The sequence below is a fragment of the Chiloscyllium plagiosum genome, unplaced genomic scaffold (genome assembly GCF_037043375.1).
Source record: "Chiloscyllium plagiosum isolate Xiang-an unplaced genomic scaffold, Cpla_swu_hap1 HiC_scaffold_8, whole genome shotgun sequence".
Taxonomy (NCBI): Eukaryota; Metazoa; Chordata; class Chondrichthyes; order Orectolobiformes; family Hemiscylliidae; genus Chiloscyllium; species Chiloscyllium plagiosum.
Genome location: NW_028270146.1, coordinates 105,136,567 through 105,160,374, shown reverse-complemented (window position 1 = coordinate 105,160,374; position 23,808 = coordinate 105,136,567). Strand labels below are relative to the sequence as shown.

Genomic DNA, 23,808 nt, shown 5'->3' with positions numbered 1-23,808 from the left:
AAGAATATTACAGCACAGGAACAGGCCCTTCAGCCTTCCAAGCCTGTGCTGATCCATATCCTCTGTCTAAATCTGCCACCTATTTTCTAAGGATCTGTATCCCTCTGCTCCCTGCCCATTAAGGTCTCTGGCAATGTTGGAGAAATAGCCAGATCACATAAGCCAGATCGGGTGAAATTGACAAGCTGTTTATTACAAGTAATATAGCTGGGAGAGAAATTGACTAGGCTGACACAGAACTGACTTCTGTACAGGTGGTGAAAATGTGTTGCTGGAAAAGCGCAGCAGGTCAGGCAGCATACAAGGAACAGGAGAATCGACGTTTCGGGCATAAGCCCTTCTTCAGGAAGGCCCGAAACGTCGATTCTCCTGTTCCTTGGATGCTGCCTGACCTGCTGCGCTTTTCCAGCAACACATTTTCAGCTCTGATCTCCAGCATCTGCAGCTCTCACTTTCTCTCTGTACAGGTGGATCAAGACTTCTCTTTCCTGAGCAGAGAATCAAGCCAGTTTTTTATAGGAATATTGTACAATGATGCTAATTGAAAATAGGAAAGATACAATGGTCTTGATAATCAAGTAATGCAGTTGCAATGGTGATAATCACAAAGCAGTTATCAGAAGAATGTCCTGAGCGTGGATACAATGAAGCATCCTAGCAGCATCAAACAGTTTTTAGTGGGATCAGGAAATTCCAGTTCTCTTCGAGGGGGGTGATATCTTCTTGGCAGTAAGATGTTTCCACTGTTTCTCTCCCGTGAGCGAGATATTCTGGTGCCTCTCCGTCTGAACTGTCCTTTGTGTGGCTTTGATATCACTGAGGTATGAGACTGCCCTTAAGGCTTTGGGACAGCTGTGTTGATCGGGTCTAAGAAGCTTATTGTTAATTTGTCTTGGGAAGTGTATTGGGAGTGACTGTGGCCATGTCTGGCTTCTCTTGTCAGCTTGTTTGGTCAATGCTGAGGCATTCTGGGTGTTTCTTGTATGGTTTGGACAGACTTGATTTTGTTCTCTGTGGCCATGCTGTGGGTAGACAAGGGTGGCAGCTCTTTTCCCACAGTCTAGATACATCTTAAATGAAGCTATCGTACCCATCCTTACCAACTTTGCTGGATATGCTTTCCAGGCACCCTCCAAAGAGACCTTGGAGTGCAGGTTCATAGCTCCTTGAAAGTGGAGTCGCAGGTAGATAGGATAGTGAAGAAGGCGTTTGGTATGCTTTCTTTTATTGGTCAGAGTATCAAGTAGAGGAGTTGGGAGGTCATGTTGCAGCTGTACAAGGCATTGGTTAGACCACTGTTGGAATATTGCGTGCAATTCTGGTCTCCTTCCTATCTGAAAGATGTTGTGAAACTTGAGAGGGTTCAGAAAAGATTTACAAGGATTTGAGCCAGGGTTGGAGGATTTGAGCTATAGGGAGAGGCCGAACAGGCTAGGGCTGTTTTCCCTGGAGCGTCGGAGGCTGAGGGGTGACCTTATAGAGGTTTGCAAAATCATGAGGGGGAGGGATAGGGTAAATAGGCAAAGTCTTTTCCCTGGGATGGGGGAATCCAGAACTAGAGGGCATAAGTATAGGGTGAGAGGGGAAAGATATAAAAGAGACCTACGGGGCAACGTTTTCACACAGAGGGTGGTACGTGTATGGAATGAGCTGCCAGAGGATGTGCTGGAGACTGGTACAATTGCAACATTTAAGAGGCATTTGGATGGGTATATGAATAGGAAGGGTTTGGAAGGATATGGGCTGGGTGCTGGCAGGTGGGACTAGATTGGGTTGGGATATTTGGTTGGCATGGACGGGGTGGACTAAAGGGTCTGTTTCCATACTATACATCTCTCTGTGTGAAGAACCTTCCACGTATATCTCACCTAAATGTTTCCGCTCTCACTTTGAACTTATGACCCACAGTAATGGAGTCCACCACTCCAGGGAAAAAGTTTCTTGCTACTCACCCTGTCTACACCTCTAATGATTTTGTAGGCCTCAATCAGGCTCCCCCCCCCTCCAACCTCCTCCTTACCAATGAAAATAATCCTAATCTACCCAACCTCTCCTCCATAGCTAGTACACTCCATACCAGGCAACATCCTGGTGAACCTCCTCTGCATCCTCTCCAAAGCATTCACATTCTTTTGGTAATGTGGCCACCAGAACTCTATGCAGCTTTCCAAATGTGGCTGAACCAAAGACTTATATAACTACTACATGACCTGCTAACTCTTGTGCTCAATTCCCCGTCCGATGAAGGAAAGCATGCCGTATGCCTTCTTGACCACTCTACTGATCTGTGTTGCCACCTTCAGGGAACAATGGACCTGAACAGCCAGATCTCTCTGTACATCAATTTTCCCCAGGACTATTCCCCAGGACTCCTTTTAACCCTTAGACTTTGCCTTCCAAACATACGAACACTTCCATCTAGTAGGATAAGGGCAGCCCCTTCCAAATTTCATGATGTAGTGTTCCCTCTAATTTTCTTACGGGCTGCTTGGGTCTTCAAGGCCCAAGCACACTGTTGCTGATTGACATGCGTAGAATTGGTGACAATTCTGCCCTGGGGACCTCTACTAATAAGATACTTGCCTTTATTAGTAGAGGAATAGAATACAAGAGTGGGGAGATTTTGCTGGAACTGTATAAAATGTTAATTAGTCCACATTTGGAGTACTGCTGACAGTTTTGGTCATGATTGTAAATGTCTACTCCGTCTTCGGTGATTGATTCTTAGAAGTTACCACAACAAGGTGTGTCGGTCAAGGTAGGATCAGTGTACTCAGATCTTTGTTGACAGGTGAAGACACAGTGGAATGAATGGCCTCTTTCTGTGCTGTAATCATCTAAAAGCCTCCAAGGTTTTAACATCTGTTATTTTTCAGGCCCCTGTGGCACTTGTTGAATGTGGGGAATTCTGAAAGATTATAGCAAATGTAACTACTATATTTCTAGGTACTTCAAGCTCTAAGATGCAGGACATTGGTTCCAGGGACTATCAACCTTTAGGTCTGATAGTTATTCCTTGGTGATAGTTAGGTGTGGGAAAGGAATCAATTTCCTTCCTTTTAATCTCCTCTTGATCGGCAGCATTTTTTTAAAAACAAGCAGTTCTTATATTCTAATGAAAATATAGATCACTAGAAAATGAAAACATCGCTATCTATGGTTTTCATGCGTGAAAGAAAGAGGAATTTTATTAATTACTAACCCTAGAATAAATAATAAATACCCTACTTCAGAATACACAAAAACTCTTGTAATAAGTCGATTTTTGTTTGATAATACGGAACTTAAGTATTTCTGAAAAGGACACATTTTGTTGAAGTATAAGGTACAGTATAAATAAGTGTTGATATGTTTTGCGTTGGCATGCTTGCAAATGTTCTGATAAATGCGAGACAAAATGCTTTGGCAAGCATGTCTTTTCTCAATGATACATTAATTCTCTCACTGGGGGTTGTTGGCAGGGCTAGCATTTATTGTCCATCCCGAGTTGCTACCTTGAACTGCTGTGGTGTAGGTAAACCCACAATGCCTTTAGAGAGGGAGTTTGAGGATTTGACCCAGTGACACTAAAAGGAATGATGATGTATTTCCAAGTCAGCAGGATGAGTGGCTTTGGGGGGGAGAGAGAGAATCTTGCAGATGGTGGCAGTGTTCCCATGTATCTGCTGCCCTTATCCTACTAGATGGAAGTGTTCGTATGTTTGGAAGGCAAAGTCTAAGGAGATTTGGTGAATTTCTTCAGCATGTACTGCTACAAATTAGTATGATAGTGGAGGGACTGGATTTTTGGACTAAGGCTATTAATGAGGTCAGGATCTAAGTGGCTCTGCTGGAACCCAAACTGAGCATCATTGAGCAGGTGATTGCTTAGTATTTTTTGAAACCTTTCTTCACTTTCTGATTGAGATTAGTACAAAGGTAATAAGTTTAAAAGGAACTATTATTCATTACTATTTTGCTGGTGAGATTGGGTGTGCTGAGAGTTCAAGTATTCACTTCTTTCTCTACTCTGAGACATCCCTTCCAAGGTGTGCCAAGGATTTATCTCCTCATGCTGAAGTAAAGAAAGTCTTTCTTCCAATAACAGTCATGTTCGTGCATTTCATGGCTTGATTATATATTTCTGCAGTTTTTCCCTGTACGCATGTTCTATTTTACTCTTGTATGGTAATTTTTTTCCAAAAAGCAGATTTGAAGTGACAAACTAACAAATATCACCAATGTGATATTTTGAAAGGAACCAGTTTCCTTGCTGCATAGTATTACTGCCCTGTGAGCCTGGCTATGTTTATTATGCTGAAAATGTGTTGCTGGAAAAGCGCAGCAGGTCAGGCAGCATCCAAGGAACAGGAGAATCGACGTTTCGGCATAAGCCCTTCTTCAGGAATCACGCTTTTCAGGTTTCAGGCTTATGCCCGAAACGTTGATTCTCCCGTTCCTTGGATGCTGCCTGATGTGCTGCGCTTTTCCAACAACACATTTTCAGCTCTGATCTCCAGCATCTGCAGCCCTCACTTTCTCCTCTATGTTTATTATGCCGTGATTTATGTTTGTTTATTTCAGAGTCCTCTCTGTTACCATTGTTGTCATTAATAAAGATGATTTTGGGGTCTGCTGGAGTTGTGAATTGAAACCGCTAAGAATGCAGCTTGCCTCAGATTGCTTTGCTACAGCTGCTTCTTGTAATAGACAATTTCCTGTAAGCATAAAGAGCTTGAATCTATACAGCCTCGGGGAGGTGGACCACAGAGCTCCTAAACTGGTTTAGGATAAATTGATGCTGTCTGAGAAGATGATGTCTGTTATCCAGTAGATGATGAAACAGTTTGAACTATAATCTTGGTCTCTCCTTATACCACTGGTATTGTCAGCACTTCACCTAGCTACATAGACAGTACAGTATTGAAATTGAACCTCATATAGAATTGATATAGTTTTACAGCAAGAACTGACCATTCATAAGCCAATTTATGCTTCACCTGGACTTCCTCTTCTCTTAATGTTCACTTGTACGAAATAAGATCAGTGTTCCCAACATTTCTATTGGCATTGTCTTCTGCAAAATATACTTGGTCATTCCTATTGACTTTTTTTCCTGCTTAAACTCTGCAGATTAATTGACACTGAAATTATGATGGGCTTTCTTACCATTACTGAAGGCATTAGAGTGGAGCAGTGAATGTAATTTTGATAACAGAATTTTAAAATTTCAGCCAATAGTTCTTAAACGTAATGCTAGTCCAAACTCTTCATTCTGCAAGAGGCAAATCCCTCTGTCGCAGACCAAGCTCAAACTGAAACCTGGATTGAATGTTGGACAATATCAATAATCAACATGATACAGATTTAACATTAATAATATCTATGATTCGGAGATGCCGGTGTTGGACTGGGGTGTACAAAGTTAAAAATCACACAACACCAGGTTATAGTCCAACAGGTTTAATTGGAAGCACACTAGCTTTCGGAGGGACGCTCCTTCATCAGATGATTGTCAATCGCCTGATGAAGGAGCGTCGCTCCGAAAGCTAGTGTGCTTCCAATTAAACCTGTTGGACTATAACCTGGTGTTGTGTGATTTTTAACTTAATAATGTCTAGTATGACAATACCTTTGTCCTTGTATTCAGCTACGTGTAGCTTTGCACCATAATCCCTCCCCTCAAAAAAAATTGGGTTTTATATTATAATGGAATATATTTAACAGAACCTTAATTTTTGTCTGAAGCTCATTTAAATATTTGTCCATCTTTTTGAAATTTCAATTCTCTTTGAATCTCTTTCAGATATTCTGTGATAATATTTGTTGATGTCTCACTTTTACATATTGAATTTTGCGAGGTTCTGCGTGGACCTAAATAGATGTAATTTCTATTTATACGTTTACATTTGAACAGATTATTGCACTGTCTTCAGTTTGCATATTTGGATCAGTGGTATTTAATTTTATGTGCTGATTGAATGGTTCTCGGGAATTACTCAGACTTTGTCAAAAATATTACTCATTTTCTTTTTACCCATCTCTCCTCCTACAAAAGCACTCTAGATGCTTGCGAAGTTCTTGCCTTGGTACAATATTGTACTCTGGTACAATGCAATTCACTAATTGTTTGATATAGAACATAGAACAGTACAGCACAGAACAGGCCCTTCAGCCCACGATGTTGTGCCGACCACTGATCATCATGTATGCACCCTTAAATTTCTGTGACCATATGCAATTCCAGGAGTCTCTTAAATGTCCCCAATGACCCTGCCTCCACAACTGCTGCTGGCAACGCATTGCATGCTCTCACAACTCTCTGTGTAAAGAAGCCGCCTCTGACATCCCCTCTATACTTTCCTCCAACCAGCTTAAAACTATGACACCTCATGTTAGTCATTTCTGCCCTGGGAAATAGTCTCTGGCTATCAACTCTATCTATGCCTCTCATTATCTTGTATACCTCAATTAGGTCCCATCTTCTACTCCTTTTCTCCAATGAAAAAAGTCCGAGCTCAGTCAACCTCTCCTCATAAGATAAGCCCTCCAGTCCAGGCAGCATCCTGGTAAACCTCCTCTGAACCAGCTCCAAAGCATCCACATCTTTCTTATAATAGGGCGACCATAACTGGACGCAGTATTCCAAGTGCGGTCTAATCAAAGTTTTATAGAGCTGCAACAAGATCTCATGCCTCTTAAACTCAATCCCCCTGTTAATGAAAGCCAAAACACCATATGCTTTCTTAACAACCCTGTCCACCTGGGTGGCCATTTTAAGGGATCTATGTACCTGCACCCCAAGATCTCTCTGTTCCTCCACACTGCCAAGAATCCTATCCTTAATCCTGTTCTCAGCTTTCAAATTCGACCTTCCAAAATGCATCCCCTCGCATTTATCCAGGTTAAACTCCATCTGCCACCTCTCAGCCCATCTCTGCATCCTGTCAATGTCACGCTGCAGCCTACAACAGCCGTCTATACTGTCAACGACACCTCCAACCTTTGTGTCATCTGCAAACTTGCTGACCCATCCTTCAATCCCCTCATCCAAGTCATTAATAAAAATTACAAACAATAGAGGCCCAAGCCAGAGCCCTGTGGAACACCACTCACCACTGACTTCCAGTCATAATATTTTTCCTTCTACTACCACTCGCTGTCTTCTGTTGGCCAGCCAATTCTGTACCCAGACAGCTATGTTCTCCTGAATCCCATTCCTCCTGACCTTCTGAATGAGCCTACCATGGGGAACCTTATCAAATGCCTTGTTGAAGTCCATAGTTGCCTTGCTGAAGTCCATGGTAACAAAGTCCAAAGTTATGTTGCTAAATTAGCCTTGCAAAATGGTTGGCAGCATATATTCTCTCTAGCATTTTCTGACATTAACCCCAGTGTGTATGTCCGTTAACTCTTCTTATTAACCTACTGGCCATTGTAACACTCTACACACTATTGGAACTAACTCAGTAGTACTCTGTTCTTGGAGAACTGAGATTTTGGTGCGCAAGAGTAGTAAGACATGGATGTCAGTCATTATGTAGATCTATCAATGCCATCATGAATGGTTACAAATCCAAGCAGCAACATTTACTTTACATATGCATGGAATATTTAATATGGGTTTGTGTAAATTATCAAACTTGGAGATGGGCATGCAAGTAGAATGGACAGTAAGATGGCAGATGAAAGTTAATATATGGAAGTGTATTTTGGTGAAATAATTAGGAAAAAACAAATAACTAATAACAGAGTTCAAGGCTTTACAAGGACAAAGATCTAAGGATTTGTGCATAAAGATTTTTAGGTGGCAGGACATTTTGAGAGTAGCGAAATGTAGCAGGATCTTGGGCTTCATGGAAGACTTGAGGATGAAAGCAGGGAAGTTATGCTGAACCTTTGTAAACCTCTTGTTAGACCATTGATATAATATAATCAATTCTGGTTGTCGCCCATTTGGAAAGAGAGGATCCTTGAAGGGATGGAAAAGAACACTTACCAGAATGGTTACAGGAATCAGAGATGTTTGCTGCAAAGTTTGTTTGAGAGCTGGGTTTGTTTTCCCAACATGCAGTAACTCACATTGTTTCAAGAAAACCATTGAGAGAAGAATCGTAGCTCTTTACCATTTTCCCCACTATATCTGGTGCAGTATATGAAGTCTTGATCAAGTCTTGAGCTCCTGTTGATGTGAGCTACATTGGTTTACAACAGCAGCCATGCCCAGTGCTTGCACATTTAGATAAACAGCTAATAAGAAGCATTAGTTCACAAAACTATTTCCTTGAGACAGCAGTGACTTGTACCCTTTAACAAAATAAAACTATAATGTTTATTATCCAGTACTTGAATAAGGTAGTGCGATTGGTTTTGTGGGGCTATTAATTTGTTATGCTTAAGATAGAAGGTCCTGTATTTTGAGTAGCTGTAGAGGATGTCTGTTTTATTATTTTAACAATGTTCATAGATATTCATTTTGATTGGTGTTAAGTACATAAATAGTTCTAGAATAACTTAAGTTTTATAAGAATATGATACAAGAAAAAAGAATAGGCAGACCCATGACCCTATTTTGCCATTCAGTCAGATCATGGCTGACTCAGTTGTGACATTGACTCCCTTTTACCTCCATAACACTCGAATCTCTTGTTGATGAAGAGGTGTAATTTCTCTGGTTTGGAATTCTGCAAAGTAATGGCGTTGGCAAGTACGTGTAAAACTTAATTTTACTGTTTAAAGATCTTTTGAAATTGTGTTCCGTATGAGTTTTACTTTTGTTCTCATGTTTTGTATAATGAACTTCTGTTGTTAAAGAAACTCTGCAACCTTGTGTGAGTGTTTCAGTGAATGACCGTCACATTAACCTAATTTTTTTTAAAAAAAGTGTCAAACCAAATTTCACTCCAGGTAATGACTGTGCAGGAAAAAACAGTGGCAGTCAACTTCATGGCACTGTGGGTGGCTCTGCTGCTCAAGCAGGGTGGAAGAAGAATGGCAGGATTAGAGTGGTCAGGAATTCAATCACAAGGGGAACAGCTGCAAGAGAGACTCCAGGATGAGATCCAGCAAATGGAATTTAAAAAGCTAGGAAGTAGATTAAAGGGCAGCACGGTGGCTCAGTGGTTAGCATTGCTGCATCACAGCGCCAGGGACCGGGTTCGATTCCAGCCTCTGCACTGTCTGTGTGGAGTTTGCCCATTCTCCCAGTGTCTGCGTGGGTTTTCTCCAGGTGCTCTGGTTTCCTCCCACAGACCAAAGATGTGCAGGTTAAGTAAATAGGCCATGCTAAATTGTCTCATTGTGTTCAGGGATGTGTAAGTTAGGCGCATTAGTCAGGTGTAAATGTAGAGTAATAGGGTAGGGGGATGGGTCTGGGTGGTTTACTCTTTGGACTTGTTGGGCCAAATGGCCTGTTTCCACATACGGATTCAATGATCCTATTATAAAAAACAGGACTGAAAAGGTAGTAATCTCTGGATTATTTCTGGTCCCATGAGTTAGTGAGTATAGAAATAGGTGGGTAGTCCAGATGAATAAGTGGCTCGACAGATGATGCAGGTGGGAGTGCTTTAGATTTCTGGGCCATTGAGACTATTTTTGGGGGTATTTGGACCTGTACAAATTTGACGGATTGTAACTGAGACAGAATAGGACCAGCATCCTTGGGGAGGTTTATACCAATTTGGCAAGGTGGGTGGGATCTTGAAAAAAGGGCACTGAGTTGAGTGATTAGCCTAAAAAAAGTCAAAATAACAGCACTTTTAAAAGAGAGAAAGACTGGCAAAGGCAGCAAGCACATGGTCTGTAAGGGAGAAAGACAAAGAAACTCACTGCTAACTGACACAGCAGTGAATCTGCTTTGCTGTTGGAATTCATGTATCACTGGACATCGGAGTGTGTCAAGGAAAACTAAACAAAGCGAAATTCACAAACTGATCTTGGAGGAACCTGTTTGGGAGAGGTCACAGCACAGAAACAGATAATATTGCATGCAGTTCGGGTCTCCTTCCTATCGGAAGGATGTTGTGAAATATGAACGGGTTCAGAGAAGATTTACAAGGATGTTGGCAGAATTGGAGGATTTGCGTTATAGAGAGAGGCTGAATAGGCTGGGGCTGTTTTTTCCTGGAGCGTCGAAGGCTGACCTCAGAGGTTTATAAAATCATGAGGGGCATAGATAGGATAAATAGACAAGGTGTTTTTCCTGGGGTGGAGAGTCCAGAACAAGAGGGCATAGGTTTAGAGTGAGAGGGGAAAGATATAAAAGGGACCTAAGGAGCAACGTTTTCACGTGATGGTGCATGTATGGACCAAGCTGCCAGGGGAAGTGGTGGAGGCTGGTACAATTGCAGGTATTTAGATATATGAATAGGAAGGGTTTAGAGGGATACGGGTCAAATGCTGGCAAAGTGCTGGCAAAGGGCTAGATTAGGTTGGGATATCTGGTTGGTATGGATGAGTTGCACTGAAGGGTCTGTTTTCATGCTGTACATCTCTATGACTCTACATTGAATATTGGAGCAGACTTAAAAAGCTGAAGGATCGACTCCTGCTCATATATTCTAGCTTCTATTTTTGCAGTGAAAGTATTCCCAAAGTTCCAGAATATGATTCACCGGCATTGAACACGCTGAATGTATGTCCAGGTCCGGCTGCTATAAGTCTTAGCATCATCAAATCATTACAGTACAAAAGAAGGTTATTCAACTCCGAGTCCAGTCCAGCTCTCCATGAGCAATCCAATCAGCCCCAGTCCTTCCTTTTATTTTCATGGCCCTGCAAGTTTATTCCCTTCAAATGGCATCCAGTTTCCTTTTGAAATCATTAATTGTGTCTAGATCCACCGCACTCACGTCCAACAAATCCCCGGTGAAATAACTCCACAGAAGCTGATATCCCATCACCGAGTCCTTGACACTGATCCATTTCCCTCAATGAATAGGATGTCTGATAAGCCTGTTCTTATCTGACAGCCAGGGTTCCCTGAATAGGGCTGTTAATCTGGTTCAATCAGGGAATTCCTTTTGTGTGAGGTGCACAGCTGACCTTACTACAATTGTTGCATCCCTTCCCCTCTGATTGAGGTGATAGGTTGGTTCTCTTTGTTTTGTAGCACCTCCTGGGGTGTTTTAACACTGGGCCAGGTTCCTCCAAATTTGCCCACGATACGGATGCCGTGTAATGCATAGTAGCTCATCTCTTGTGTCCTGCAGTGTCTTGGAAGAAAGTCATTCTCTTCAGTAGGCAGAGACATCGAGGAGGTGACATCTGCCATGTTCATCTTTGATTCTGAGGATTCTTCAATACTTGGCAGAGCGGGAGAGCCCATGGCTTTCAAAATAGTCAGAAAGGCTGTCGAGGAGCCGGGCACACTTCACTCCTGCACTGCTTATGATTTTGCAGCTTTCGTATAATCCATGTGCTTGTCAGGAACATCACACCTACCCAAAATTTATATGTCATTAAACCTGACCTTGTGTCAACCATGCTTCTTAACCATGCAGGGCAATTCCCATGGTTCCTACACCAAACTTCGTCTCCTGGAGTAAATTATCTCTCTTGCTTAGCAGAGCCTTGTGCCTGGCATTGGAGTTCCTGGTGCCATTACAGACTCTTCCAGTGGCAGTACCACCAGTGGTTTGTCTGCCAATGGGAGGTGGCTCAATGCATACATCGGCTACTCGGCCTCCTGGATGGTGGTCCAATTTGTATTAACTCACTTAATATTAGAGCTCACCACTGAATTTGGTCTGAACCTAAGGGTGACACTGCCTTGTCGTCTTTAAGTAGACCAAGCAGGGGTCTGTTATTACAAATTTACATCAGCAAAGCTATTGGTGGAACCTCGTGACTCCAAATGTGACCACCAAACCTTCCTTTTCTATCTAGGTGCATTACCAAAGTCCTGGATGCATACATTTTTGGGCATTCTTCTCCATTGGACTTCCTATGAGATAATACTGTCCCGATGATATACCATATGGGAGGCATCGAATGTTAGTACAAGATATCTCTTCGGATCATTGTGCCAACACTTTAGAGTATAGTGGCCATTTCTTCACTTCTCTGAAAGCTATGGCTTGGTTACGCAACCATTTCCCAGGGTGTCCCTTTTTTTAAAGAGTTGATGCAAAGGTGCCAGAATGGAAGTTTATGAATTTGTTACATATGTACTTTCCATAATAATTCACCAATCCAAGGAAAGACCTAAGCTCCTGATATGGAAGCCAGGGTACTTTTGATCATCCTCTCTATCTTCCAATGGGTGTAACCTGGTTTTGTTGACTCTGTAGCCCAAATGAGTCACCTGGGGTGTCTGAAACACACAATTTTCCCTCTGTGGCTTATGCCTGCCTGGAAGAAACGTCTAAGCACTCTGTCCAAGTTCTCTCAGTGCTACTTATTGGTCTTCCCTGTTATAGCACATTGTCTAATTAATGGTGACCTTATAAAATGCTGTCCATTGTTTGCTAAAAAATCTCACATGCTAATGATATCCCAAATGGCAGTCTCATGTGTTGGTATAAACCATTATGGGTAATAATTGTGGCATACTTCCGGGAATCCTCATCTAGCCACAATTCCAAGTACACATGGCTCATGTTTGCCTTATCTAAATCTGATCTGTTATAATATTATACAATCGATCAAATCTTCTTTCTTCAAAGAGAACAATCCCAACTTCTCTAACCTAATGCTATTATTAGGAGTTGGTACTTCATGTTGAGGTTGTACAGGACATTGGTGAGGCCACTTTTGGAATACTGTGTTGCCCTGGTATAGGATGGATGTTATTAAATTAGAGAAGATTAAAAAATATTTACCAGGATGTTGCCTAACCTGGAGGATTTGATGATTTGGAGAGGCCAGTGTTGGACTAGGGTGTACAAAGTTAACAATCACACAACAGCAGGTCATAGTCCAACAGGTTGATTTGGAAGCACTAGCTTTCGGAGCGCTGCTCCTTCAGGTGGTTGTGGACTTCATCAAGTGTCCGCACCCACCTGATGAAGGAACATCGCTCTGAAAGCTGGTGTTTCCAAATCAACCTGTTGGTCTATAACCTAGTGTTGTGAGATTTTTAACTTTGGAGGGTTTGCGTTATTGAGTGCATTTCTAATGAAGGGCTTATGCCTGAAACATTGATTCTCTTGCTCCTTGGATGCTGCCTGACTGGCTGTGCTTTTCCAGCACCACACACTTGACTCAGATCTCCAGCATCTACAGTCCTAACTTTCTCCTGGATAAGTTGGGATTTTTTTCACCGGAGCATATTACGTTTCGCCTATGGAGGTTTATAAACTCATGAAGGGCAGAGATAAGGTGAATAGCAAAAGTCCTTTCCTTAGGTTGGGGAGTTCAGAACCAGGGGGCATAAGGATTTGAGACTGAGAGCCCATGCAATCCAAGGACATTTGGCGAATTAGATTCACAGTTGTTGAGTGACAGGATACTCTGCAGAAATTCACCCAAGATTCTTAGAAAGTACTGTACCTTCCAATCTCAAGACCACTTTAATCTAGAAGGGCAAGCCTAACGTGGGAACATCACCACTTGCAAGTTCCCTCCAAGTTATTCATCATCCTGACTTCAAAACATATCGCCGGATCACAATCCTGGAAGTCTCTCCCTAAGGACATTGTGGGTTAATTTGCAGCGTGTGAACTGCAGCAGTTCAAGAATGCAGCTCAGCACCTTTTTTTAAGAAAAGGGCAAGAAATGCTGGCCAGCCACTGACACCCATGGCCTATGAGTGAATGAAGAAAAAGCAGAGGGTAATGGTTAAGAGGTGTGTTTGTGATTAAAAGCCTGTGTCCACTGGGGTTTTGTAGGGATCACTGTTGCAGCATTGCTGTTTGTGATATATCTAAATAATTTAGACTTGAATATAGAAGGGTTGATCACAGCTGTTACAAAAATTGATGAGGTGCTAAATAGTGAGGATAGCCTTAGATTACAAAGGTATAGACAGGCTAGTCAGGTGGGCTGATCAGTGGAATTCACTCTGGATAGGTGTAAGTTGATGCATTTGAGTAGGACAAACAAAGCAAAGAAAAACATGATGAATGGTAGAATCTAGGAAGCACCGAGGATCAGAGGAATATTAGTGTGCACATACACCGGTCCCATAAGGCATCAGATCAGGTAAATGAAATGATTAAGGAGGAATCTTGCCTTTATTAGCCAAGTCATAGAGTTTAGGAGAGCAGGGAGGTGAAACTGTATAAAAGGTTGGTTGGCCACAATTAGAGTTTTGTGTGGAGTTCTGGAATCCACGTTACAGGAGGGATGTAATTGCAGTGGGGAGAGTGAAGAAGAGATTTACCTGGATGTTGCCTGGACTGGAGAATTTTAGGTATGAAGAGAGATTGGAATTGTTTTCCTTTGAGCAGAGGGGATACATGATTGAGATGTATAAAATCATGAGGGGCATAGACAGGAAAGAAAGGAAGGAACATTTCTCTTTGGTGAAGGGATCACTGACCAGAGGGCATAGATTCAAGGTGACAGGCAGAAGGTTTTGAGGAGATGTGAAGACAACTTTTTCACTCAGAAGCGGGCAGGAAGGAGGGCTGGAGGGCGGCAAATGTAATTCCTCTCCAAGAAAGGAAATAGGGAAATCCCTGGCAATTACAGACCAGTCAGTCTCACGTCTGTCGTGTGCAAGGTGTTAGAAAGGATTCTGAGGGATAGGATTTATGACCATCTGGAAGAGCATGGCATGATTAAAGGCAGTCAGCACAGCTTTGTGAGGGGCAGGTCATGCCTCACAAATCTTATTGAGTTCTTTGAGGATGTTACTAGACAAGTTGATGAGGGTCGAGTGGTGGATGTTGTGTATATGGACTTCAATAAGGCTCCAATAAGGATAAGGTTCCCCATGGTAGGCTCGTTCAGAAGGTCAGGAGGAATGGGATTCAGGAGAACATAGCTGTCTGGATACAGAATTGGCTGGTCGACAGAAGAAGCGAATGGTAGTGGAAAGAAAATATTCTGCTTGGAAGTCAGTGGTGAGTGGTGTTCCACAGGGCTCTGTTCTTGGGCCTCTACTCTTTGTAATTGTTATTAATGACTTGGATGAGGAGATTGAAGGATGGGTTAGCAAGTTTGCAGATGACACAAAGGTTGGAGGTGTCGTTGACAGTATAGAGGACTGTTGTAGGCTGCAGCGTGACATTGACAGGATGCAGAGGTGGGCTGAGAGATGGCAGATGGAGTTTAACCTGGATAAATGCGAGGTGATGCATTTTGGAAGGTTGAATTTGAAAGTTGAGTACAGGATTAAAGACAAGATTCTTGGCAGGATCAGCGAGGAACAGTGGGATCTTGGGGTGCAGGTACATAGATCCCTTAAAATGGCCACCCAGGTGGACAGGTTTGTTAAGAAAGCATATGGTGTTTTGGCTTTCATTAACAGGGGGATTGAGTTTAAGAGGCATGAGATCTTGTTGCAGCTCTATAAAACTTTGGTTAGACCGCACTTGGAATACTGTGTCTAGTTCTGGTCGCCCTATTATAAGAAAGATGTGGATGCTTTGGAGAGGGTTCAGAGGAAGTTTACCAGGATGCTGCCTGTAATGGAGGGCTTATCTTATGAAGAGAGGTTGACTGAGCTCGGACGTTTTTCATTGGAAAAAAGAAAGAAGAGAGGGGACCTAATTGAGGTGTACAAGATAATGAGAGGCATAGATAGAGTTGATAGTCAGCAACTTTTTCCCAGGGCAGAAATTGTTAACACAAGTGGTCATAGTTTTAAGCTGTTTGGTGGAAAGTATAGAGGAGATGTCAGAGGTGGGTTCTTTACACAGAGAGTTGTGAGAGCATGGAATGCGTTGCCAGCAGCAGTTGTGGAAGCGAGGTCATTGGGGATATTTAAGAGACTGCTGGACATGCATATGGTCACAGAAATTTGAGAGTTTGTACATTAGGTTTACCTTACATGAGGATCAATGGTCGGCACAACATCGTGGGCTGAAGGGCCTGTTCTGTGCTGTACTGTTCTATGTTCTATGAATCTGGAACTTTCTGCCTGTAAAGGGTGGTAAAGGCAGAAACCCTCATAACATGTTAGTCGTATTTAGATGAGCACTTGCAATGCCAAGGCATATGAGGCAATGGCCCAATTACTGGAAAATGGGATATAGATTCGAGGGATTGAAGGGTCTTTTTCTGTGTTATAGATCTCTATGACTCTGATAACTGGGATGATGGAGGTCTTCTTGCACTTCAGATTGTAGCAAGGGGAAGTTAAAGATGTTAGCAAATAGTCTCACCAGCTGGTCCACACAGGATCTCAGTGCATGGCCAGGGACTCCATCTGGACCAGTTGCTTTCCTTGGGTTCAGACTCGAGAAGGCTGATCTGACATCTGCAGCAGTGACTGAGAGATTAGGTACATCCGGGGCTGTGGGCAGGTGACATTCTTTCGCTGGCATTCTGCTCAAATTGAGCATAAAAAGCAATGAGTGCATGGGGAAGGGATGTGTTTTTGTCTGCTATTCTGTTCTGCTTCATTTTGTGTCCCATTATGTCGTGTAAACCTTGCCACAGTCGGCAGATGTCCGTGTGATTAGTTTGGGTCTCCAGCTTGGTCTGGTATTGCCTCTTGGCATCTCTAATGGCCTTGCAGAAGTTGTATCTGGATTTCCTGTAAAGGTCTGGGTCATCCGACTTGAACACTGCACTCCTGGTCTTCAGCAGGCAATGGATTTCCTGGTTCCTATGTGGTTTTCAGCTGGGGAGCAGACACATTGACTTCTTTGGCACATTGTCCTCTATGCACTTGCTAATGAAAGCACAACAGGGATGATGTACTTGCCTAGGTTGGGTGCTGAGTTCTTGAATATGGACTCGTCCACTGATGCCTAGCAGTCCTACAAGTTCTTCCGCTGTCTCAAACCAGCATTGTACGACCTTCTGTGCTGGGTCTTCCCAGATTACACTCAAAAGTTGTAACGTGAGGAGGAACAGAGCATTGGGATCTGATTTTCTGAAGTGCGGATGCGGTATGGTTGTGTAGCAATGGTCAAGGACATTTGGTCCCCTGGTGGGACGTGCAATAGAATTCTGGTAGAACCTGTGAGGCTGGCCTGATCGAAGTCACTGGCTAGGATGAATATGGCCTCAGGGACTTTTCCATTTGCCTTGTTCCAACAGATGGAGTTTAATATAGATAAATGTGAGGTCTGGCATTTTGGAAAGTCAAATGAAGGTAGGAGTTTCATGGTGAACGGTAAGGCCTTAAGCAGTGTAGTGGAACAGAGGGATCTTGGAGTTCAGGTTCACACTTCTCTGAAAATAGAGTCACAAGTACACTGGGCTGTGAAGAAGGCTTTTGATACACTGACTTTCATCAGTCAGGGCATTGAGTAGAGAAGTTGGGAAGTTATGTTGCAGTTGTACAGGACATTGGTGAGGCTGCATTTGGAGTATTGTGTTCAGTTTTGGTCACCTTGTTATAGGAAAGATATTATTAAATTGGAAAGAGTGCAGAAGAAATTTACAAGGATGTTGCCAGGACTCAAAGTTCCAAAACACTTAATGGTAAGCTCCTAGGGAGTGTTGCTGAACAGAGACCTTGGAGTGCAGGTTCATAGCTCCTTGAAAGTGGAGTCACAGGTAGATAGGATAGTGAAGAAGGTGTTTGGTATGCTTTCCTTTATTGGTCAGAGTATTGAGTACAGGAGTTGGGAGGTCATGTTGTGGCTGCACAGGACATTGGTTAGGCCACTGTTGGAATATTGCGTGCAATTCTGGTCTCCTTCCTATCTGAAAGATGTTGTGAAAATTGAGAGCGTTCAAAAAAGATTTACAAGGATGTTGCCAGGGTTGGAGGATTTGAGCTATAGGGAGAGGCTGAACAGGCTGGGGCTGTTTTCCCTGGAGCGTCGGAGGCTGAGGTGTGACCTTATAGAGGTTATGAGGGGCATTGATAGGATAAATAGGCAAAGTCTTTTCCTTGAGATCGGGGAGTTCAGAACTAGAGGGCATAGGTTTAGGGTGAGAGGGGAAAGATATAAAAGAGACCTACGGGGCAACTTTTTCACGCAGAGGGTGGTAGGTGTATGGAATGAGCTGCCAGAGGAAGTGTTGGAGGCTGGTACAATTGCAACATGTGAGAGGCCTTTGGATGGGTATATGAATAGGAAGGGTTTGGAGTGATATGGGCCGGGTGCTGGCAGGAGGGCCTAGTTTGGGTTGGGATATCTGGTTGGCGTGGACAGGTGGGACCGAAGGGTTTGTTTCCATGCTGTACATCTCTATGACTGTATGACTCTAGGACTCAGTAGCCTGAGTTAAAAGAACATAGAACAGTACAGCATAGTACAGGCCCTTCGGCCCTTAATGTTGTGCCAACCTTTTATCCTATCCTGAGATCAAACTAACCTACATACTAACCAGGGGCGGCACGGTGGCACGGTGGTTAGCACTGCTGCCTCACAGCACCAGGGACCCAGGTTCGATTCCAGCCTCTGGCAGCTGTCTGTGTGGAGTTTGCACATTCTCCCCATGTCTGCATGGGTTTCCTCCGGGTGCTCCAGTTTCCCCCCACAATCCAAAAGATGTGCACGTTAGATGAATTGGCCATATTAAATTGTCCGTAGTGTTAGGTGCATTAGGCAGGGGTAGTTATAGGGTTGTGGTGGGTTACTCTTCGGAGGGTCAGTGTGGACTTGTTGGGCCGAAGGGCCTGTTTCCATACTGTAGGGAATCTAATCTAATCATACCTTTCAATGTACTATTATCCATGTGCCTATCCAAGAGTTACGCTTAAATTTCCCTAACGCATCTGACTCTACTAACCACTGCTGGTAGTGCATTCCATGCACTACCTACCTCTGATATCTCCCCTAAACCGTCTTCCAATCACCTTAATATTATGCCCCCTTGTGATAGCCGTTTCTGTCCTGGAAAAAGTCTCTGACTATTCACTCTATCTATGCCTCTCATCAGCGTGTAAATCTCTATCAAGTCACTTCTCACCCTTCTTAGCTCCAATGAGAAAAGCCCTAGTTCCCTCAACCTTTCTTCATAAGACATGCCCTCCAGTCCAGGGAACATCCTGGTAAATCTCCTTCGCACCCTCTTTAAATATTCCACATCCATCCTATAATGAGGCAATTAGAATGGAACACAATATTCCAAGTGTGGTCTAACTAGGGCTTTATAGAGCTGCAGCATAACCTCATGACTGTTGAACTCAATCACCCTGCTACTGAAAGCCAATGTACCATACGCCTTCTTAACAATCCAATCAACTTGGGTGGCAACTTGGGTGTAAACAAAATACAACACTGAACAAATGAGCAGATATTAGTTCAAATGACCAAAAGCTTAGTCATAGAGGTGAGTTTCAAGAAGTACCTTAAACTTGAAAAGTGAGGTGGAATGGCAGAAGGGAAATTACTGAGCTTAAGGTGCAGGCAGCTAAAGGGATGGCACTCAGTGGTGAAGCAATTTAAAATTAAGAATTCACAAGTCTAGAATTAAGAAAGCATAGGTTTCTCTGATGTTATGCTGATGTTACTCAGATAGGGAAAGACTAGTCCTTGGAGACATTTGCAAATGGGTGAAAGTTTTAAAAGGGATGCTATTTGACCAGATGTTAGTATTCAGGATCAGGATGAGAAGCCATTGGTGAGTGATTCTTTTGCTGTGATCAGACAAGAATGAAACCTAATGAGGCCACCTCCACTTAGCTTGACAACATTTGCCATGCTTTTGAGGAGAATGGCTTGGTTAACTGTGTCTCCATGGCTGCAGAGAACTTGAAGAAGGGAAAGTTTTACTTTATTTTGGTCACATTCAGTGTGACGTTCCTATAGCACTCATCTGGAACAAAGCAGCCTGTTTGATTGGACCATGCAGTCTCTTCACCAATGCACAGTTGCAGTATATACAATCTACAATATCCGCTGCAGCAACTTACCAAGGTTTTAAACCCATGACCTCCACTGTCTGAAAGGACCGAGGCAAAAGATACATGGGAACCACTTTTCATAGAAGTCGCAAACTGTGGAAACAGGCCATTCAGCCCAACAAGTCCACACCTACTCTCTGAAGAGCTCACCACCTTACCCTATCCTTGTAACCTTGTATTTCCCATGGCTAATCCACCTAACCTACACATCCTTGGACACTATGCAGAATTTAACACAGTCAATCTACCTAACCTGCACATTCTTGGACTGTGCGAGGAGACCAGAGCACCCGGAGGAAACCCACGCAGACATGGGGAGAATGTGGGAACTCCACACAGACAGTTGCTTGAGGGTGGAATTGAACATTGGTCCCTGGTACTGTGAGGCAGCAGTGTTGATCAATGAGTCACCGTGCTGCCCCACATTGATGTGTAGCTTGGAGGGGAGCTTCATTCTGACTTAAATAATATCAGTGCTGTTCTTTCACTGTTTAATGTCGACAAGTTGTAACTGTTTAATGACTTTGCAATTGATGACCAGTGGATTTTATAATTGTGTTCAGCAATAGATGTCCAACTTATTTTATGCTTTGTATGAATATTTATAGTAATTAATATTTTTTCTTTTGTCTTACAGTTGAAAAAGATTGGAGGTGGGGGCTTTGGAGAAATCTATGAAGCTATAGACTTTCTGACCCAGGAAAATGTTGCTCTTAAAGTGGAGTCAGCCCAACAACCTAAGCAGGTTCTCAAAATGGAAGTTGCTGTTTTGAAGAAACTACAAGGTAAGTTCCTAAGTTTTACATGTTCATAAGTTTGTTTCTCTCTTGCAATAGTTGGTCATTGTATTTCTGAATGATTGGTTATTAGGGAAACATTTCAAAACTTTACACTAGAGAACATTCGGCCCAGTGTGACTATACAGATTGAAGAGCTATCCACCCTACTTCTACCTCTCTGCTCTTGATCTGTAGTCCAACAGGTTATGGTGCTTGCAGTTCATATCCCAGTATTTGTGATATATGAATACGGTTTCTTCCTCTACTACCCTTTTCAGGCAGAGAGTTCCAGATCTCCATATTGTTAGTGGGCAGATAATTGCTCAACTCCCCTCAAATCCTTCTGCCAATTAGTTTACATATTTGCCCACTGGATCTTGACATCTCTGCTCATAGAAATGGGTCCTATCTTTCCATTGTATCCTTGTATTTTTATACACCACAATTAAATTGCTCTTCAGCTTCTTCTGGTCCAAAGAAAATAATCCTAGCTTGTCCCATCTCTCCTCAGCTAAAATTCCCCATTTCTGGCAAGTCTCAGGTGTACTGCTTTGGTGCATAATGTCCTCCTTGACATGTTTTGACCAGGACATTTTATTTTTTTTAAATTGATTGCGATGTGGGTGTCACTTAATTGTGGAGAAAGTGAGGTCTGCAGACGCTGGAGATCAAAGCTGAAACTTTATTGCTGGAACAGCACAGCAGGTCAGGCAGCATCTAGGGAACAGAAGATTCGACGTTTCGGGCACATGCCCTTCTTCAGGAATGAGCAGAGAGTGTTCAGCAGGAGAAGATAAAAGGTAGGGAGGAGGGACTTGGAGGAGGGGCGTTGGAAATGTGATAGGTGGAAAGAGGTCAAGGTGAAGGTGATAGGTCGGAGTAGGGTGGAGGCGGAGAGGTCAAGAAGAAGACTGCAGGTCAGGAAGGCGGTGCCAGGCTGGAGGGATTCGGCTGAGACAAGGTGGGGGGGAGGGGGGATGAAGAAACTGGTGAAGTCCAAGTTCATCCCCTGTGGTTGGAGGGTTCCCAGTCGGAAGATAAGACGCTCCTCCTCCGACCGTCGCGTTGTTGTGGTTTGGCGGTGGATGAGTCCAATGACCTGCATATCCTCGGTGGAGTGGGAGGGGGAGTTGAAATGCTGTGCTACAGGGTGATTGGGTTGGTTCGTCCGGGTGGCCCAGAGGTGCTCTCTGAATCGCTCCGCAAGTAGGCAGCCTGTCTCGCCAATATAGAGGAGGCCACACCGGCTGCAGCGGATGCAGTAGATAATGTGGGTGGAGGTGCAGGTGAATCTGTGGCGGATATGGAAGTTTCCTTTGGGGCCTTGGAGAGAAGTGAGGGGGGAGGTGTGGGCGCAAGTGTTGCACCTCCTGCGGTTGCAAGGGAAGGTGCCGGGAGTGGAGGTTGGGTTGGTGGGGGGTATGGATCTGACAAGGGAGTCGCGGAGGGAGTGGTCTCTACGGAAAGCTGATAGAGGAGGGGAGGGAAATATATCCTTGGTGGTGGGGTCCGTTTGGAGGTGGCGGAAGTGACGGCGGATGATGCGCTGTACATGGAGATTGGTGGGGTGGTAGGTGAGGACCAGTGAGGTTCTGTCCTGGTGGCGGTTGGAGGGGCGGGGCTCAAGGGCGGAGGAGCGGGAAGTGGAGGAGATGCGGTGGAGGGCATCGTCGATCACGTCGGGGGGGAAATTGCGGTCCTTGAAGAAGGAGGCCGTCTGTGTTGTGCGTATTTTGAACTGGTCCTCCTGGGAGCAGATGCGGCGGAGACGAAGGAATTGGGAGAATGGGATGGCGTTTTTACAGGGGGCGGGGTGGGAGGAGGTGTAGTCACTTAATTGTGAAGAGTCAACTAAATTGCTGTGGATCTCAAATCACATGTAAGACTGGCAGATTTCCTTCCTAAATTGCATCCACGAACGAGATTGTTTTTGCATATTGCTATTAGACCAACTTTCTATCAGTCATTTTTTCACTGTCGGATGGGGTATCACATTTATTGCTCATCCTTAACTGACTTTGAGAAGATGATGGTGAGCTGCTGCCTTGAACTGCAGTGCACTTGCTGTGGGTTGACCCAAAATTCCCTTAGGGAGGGAATTCCCAGCATCAGTGAAGGAACAGTGGTATATTTCCAAGTAAGGATGGTGAGTGGCTTCAAGGGAATCTTGCAGGTGATGGTGTTCCCATGTATCTGTTGTACTTGTGATCTTTGAATATTATTGAATTCAAGTTTCAGCATCTGCCATGGTGCGATTTGAACACTCACCTGGAGTTCTGGATTACTAGTCCAAAGGCATTACCAGTACTCTGCAGCTTCCCTGTATTTAGTAGTCTAGTTGTGGCCTGACTAATATTTTATATAGTTCCAGCATATCCTTCTTGCACTTTATTAGTTGAAGTCCTGATTATAAAGGGTAGTACTCAGTATGTTTTCCTAATCAATTTACCCACCTCTCTGCGCTCTTCAGAGATCTGTGCACTCCAGCGTCACTCTGTTTTCCAAAGTTCTACTATTTAATCTGTGTACCCTTGACTTGTTTGCATTCCCCAAGCAAACACTCTGATACTTCAAGTTGAAATCAATTTCTCACCTTTTACCCATCTGACCAGTCCATTAACATCATCCTGCAGTGTACAACTTTATTCATGGGATGACCAAATTTTGTACCATTTGCAAACTTTGTAATGATCTCTCTTGAATTGCAATCTAACTAATTGATATGTAAATAAATAGCAAGAGATCTGATACTGAGCCCTGTGCACCTCCAAACTCTGGAATCTTTTGAAAACAGCCTTCCAGTCACCAAAACACATTTTCCACTCAGTGGCAGAAAGCAATCTTAAATCCAACTTGTCCTTTGATCCCATGAACTCATGCTTTTTCTGAACAGTCTCCCATTTGCGACATTGTCAAAAGCCTTGCTAAAATCCATGTCGACTACATCTAGCCCTCTACCTAATCAATTTGTCTCCCAGATTTCAACCAAGTCAGTCAGACATGATCTTCCTTTGTTCTCTCAAAGAATTTTGTATATTGTTTAGTCCATCACTGACGTTAAGCTAACTGGCCTGTAATTATTCAGCCTATTCTTGCCCCCCTTCTTAAGCAATGGTATAGTGTGGCTTG

General features: G+C 43.4%; 1 protein-coding gene across 2 annotated transcripts in view; it reads left to right on the top strand.

Moving 5' to 3' along the window:
- Nucleotides 1-23,808, top strand: part of ttbk2a (tau tubulin kinase 2a) — a 306,526-nt gene that overhangs the window by 72,256 nt on the left and 210,462 nt on the right. For both annotated transcript variants that reach the window (XM_043698390.2, XM_043698389.2), the window contains exon 3: nucleotides 20,538-20,685. In XM_043698390.2, coding sequence (XP_043554325.2) covers nucleotides 20,538-20,685 — 148 coding nt within the window. The remainder of the gene's footprint in view (nucleotides 1-20,537; nucleotides 20,686-23,808) is intronic.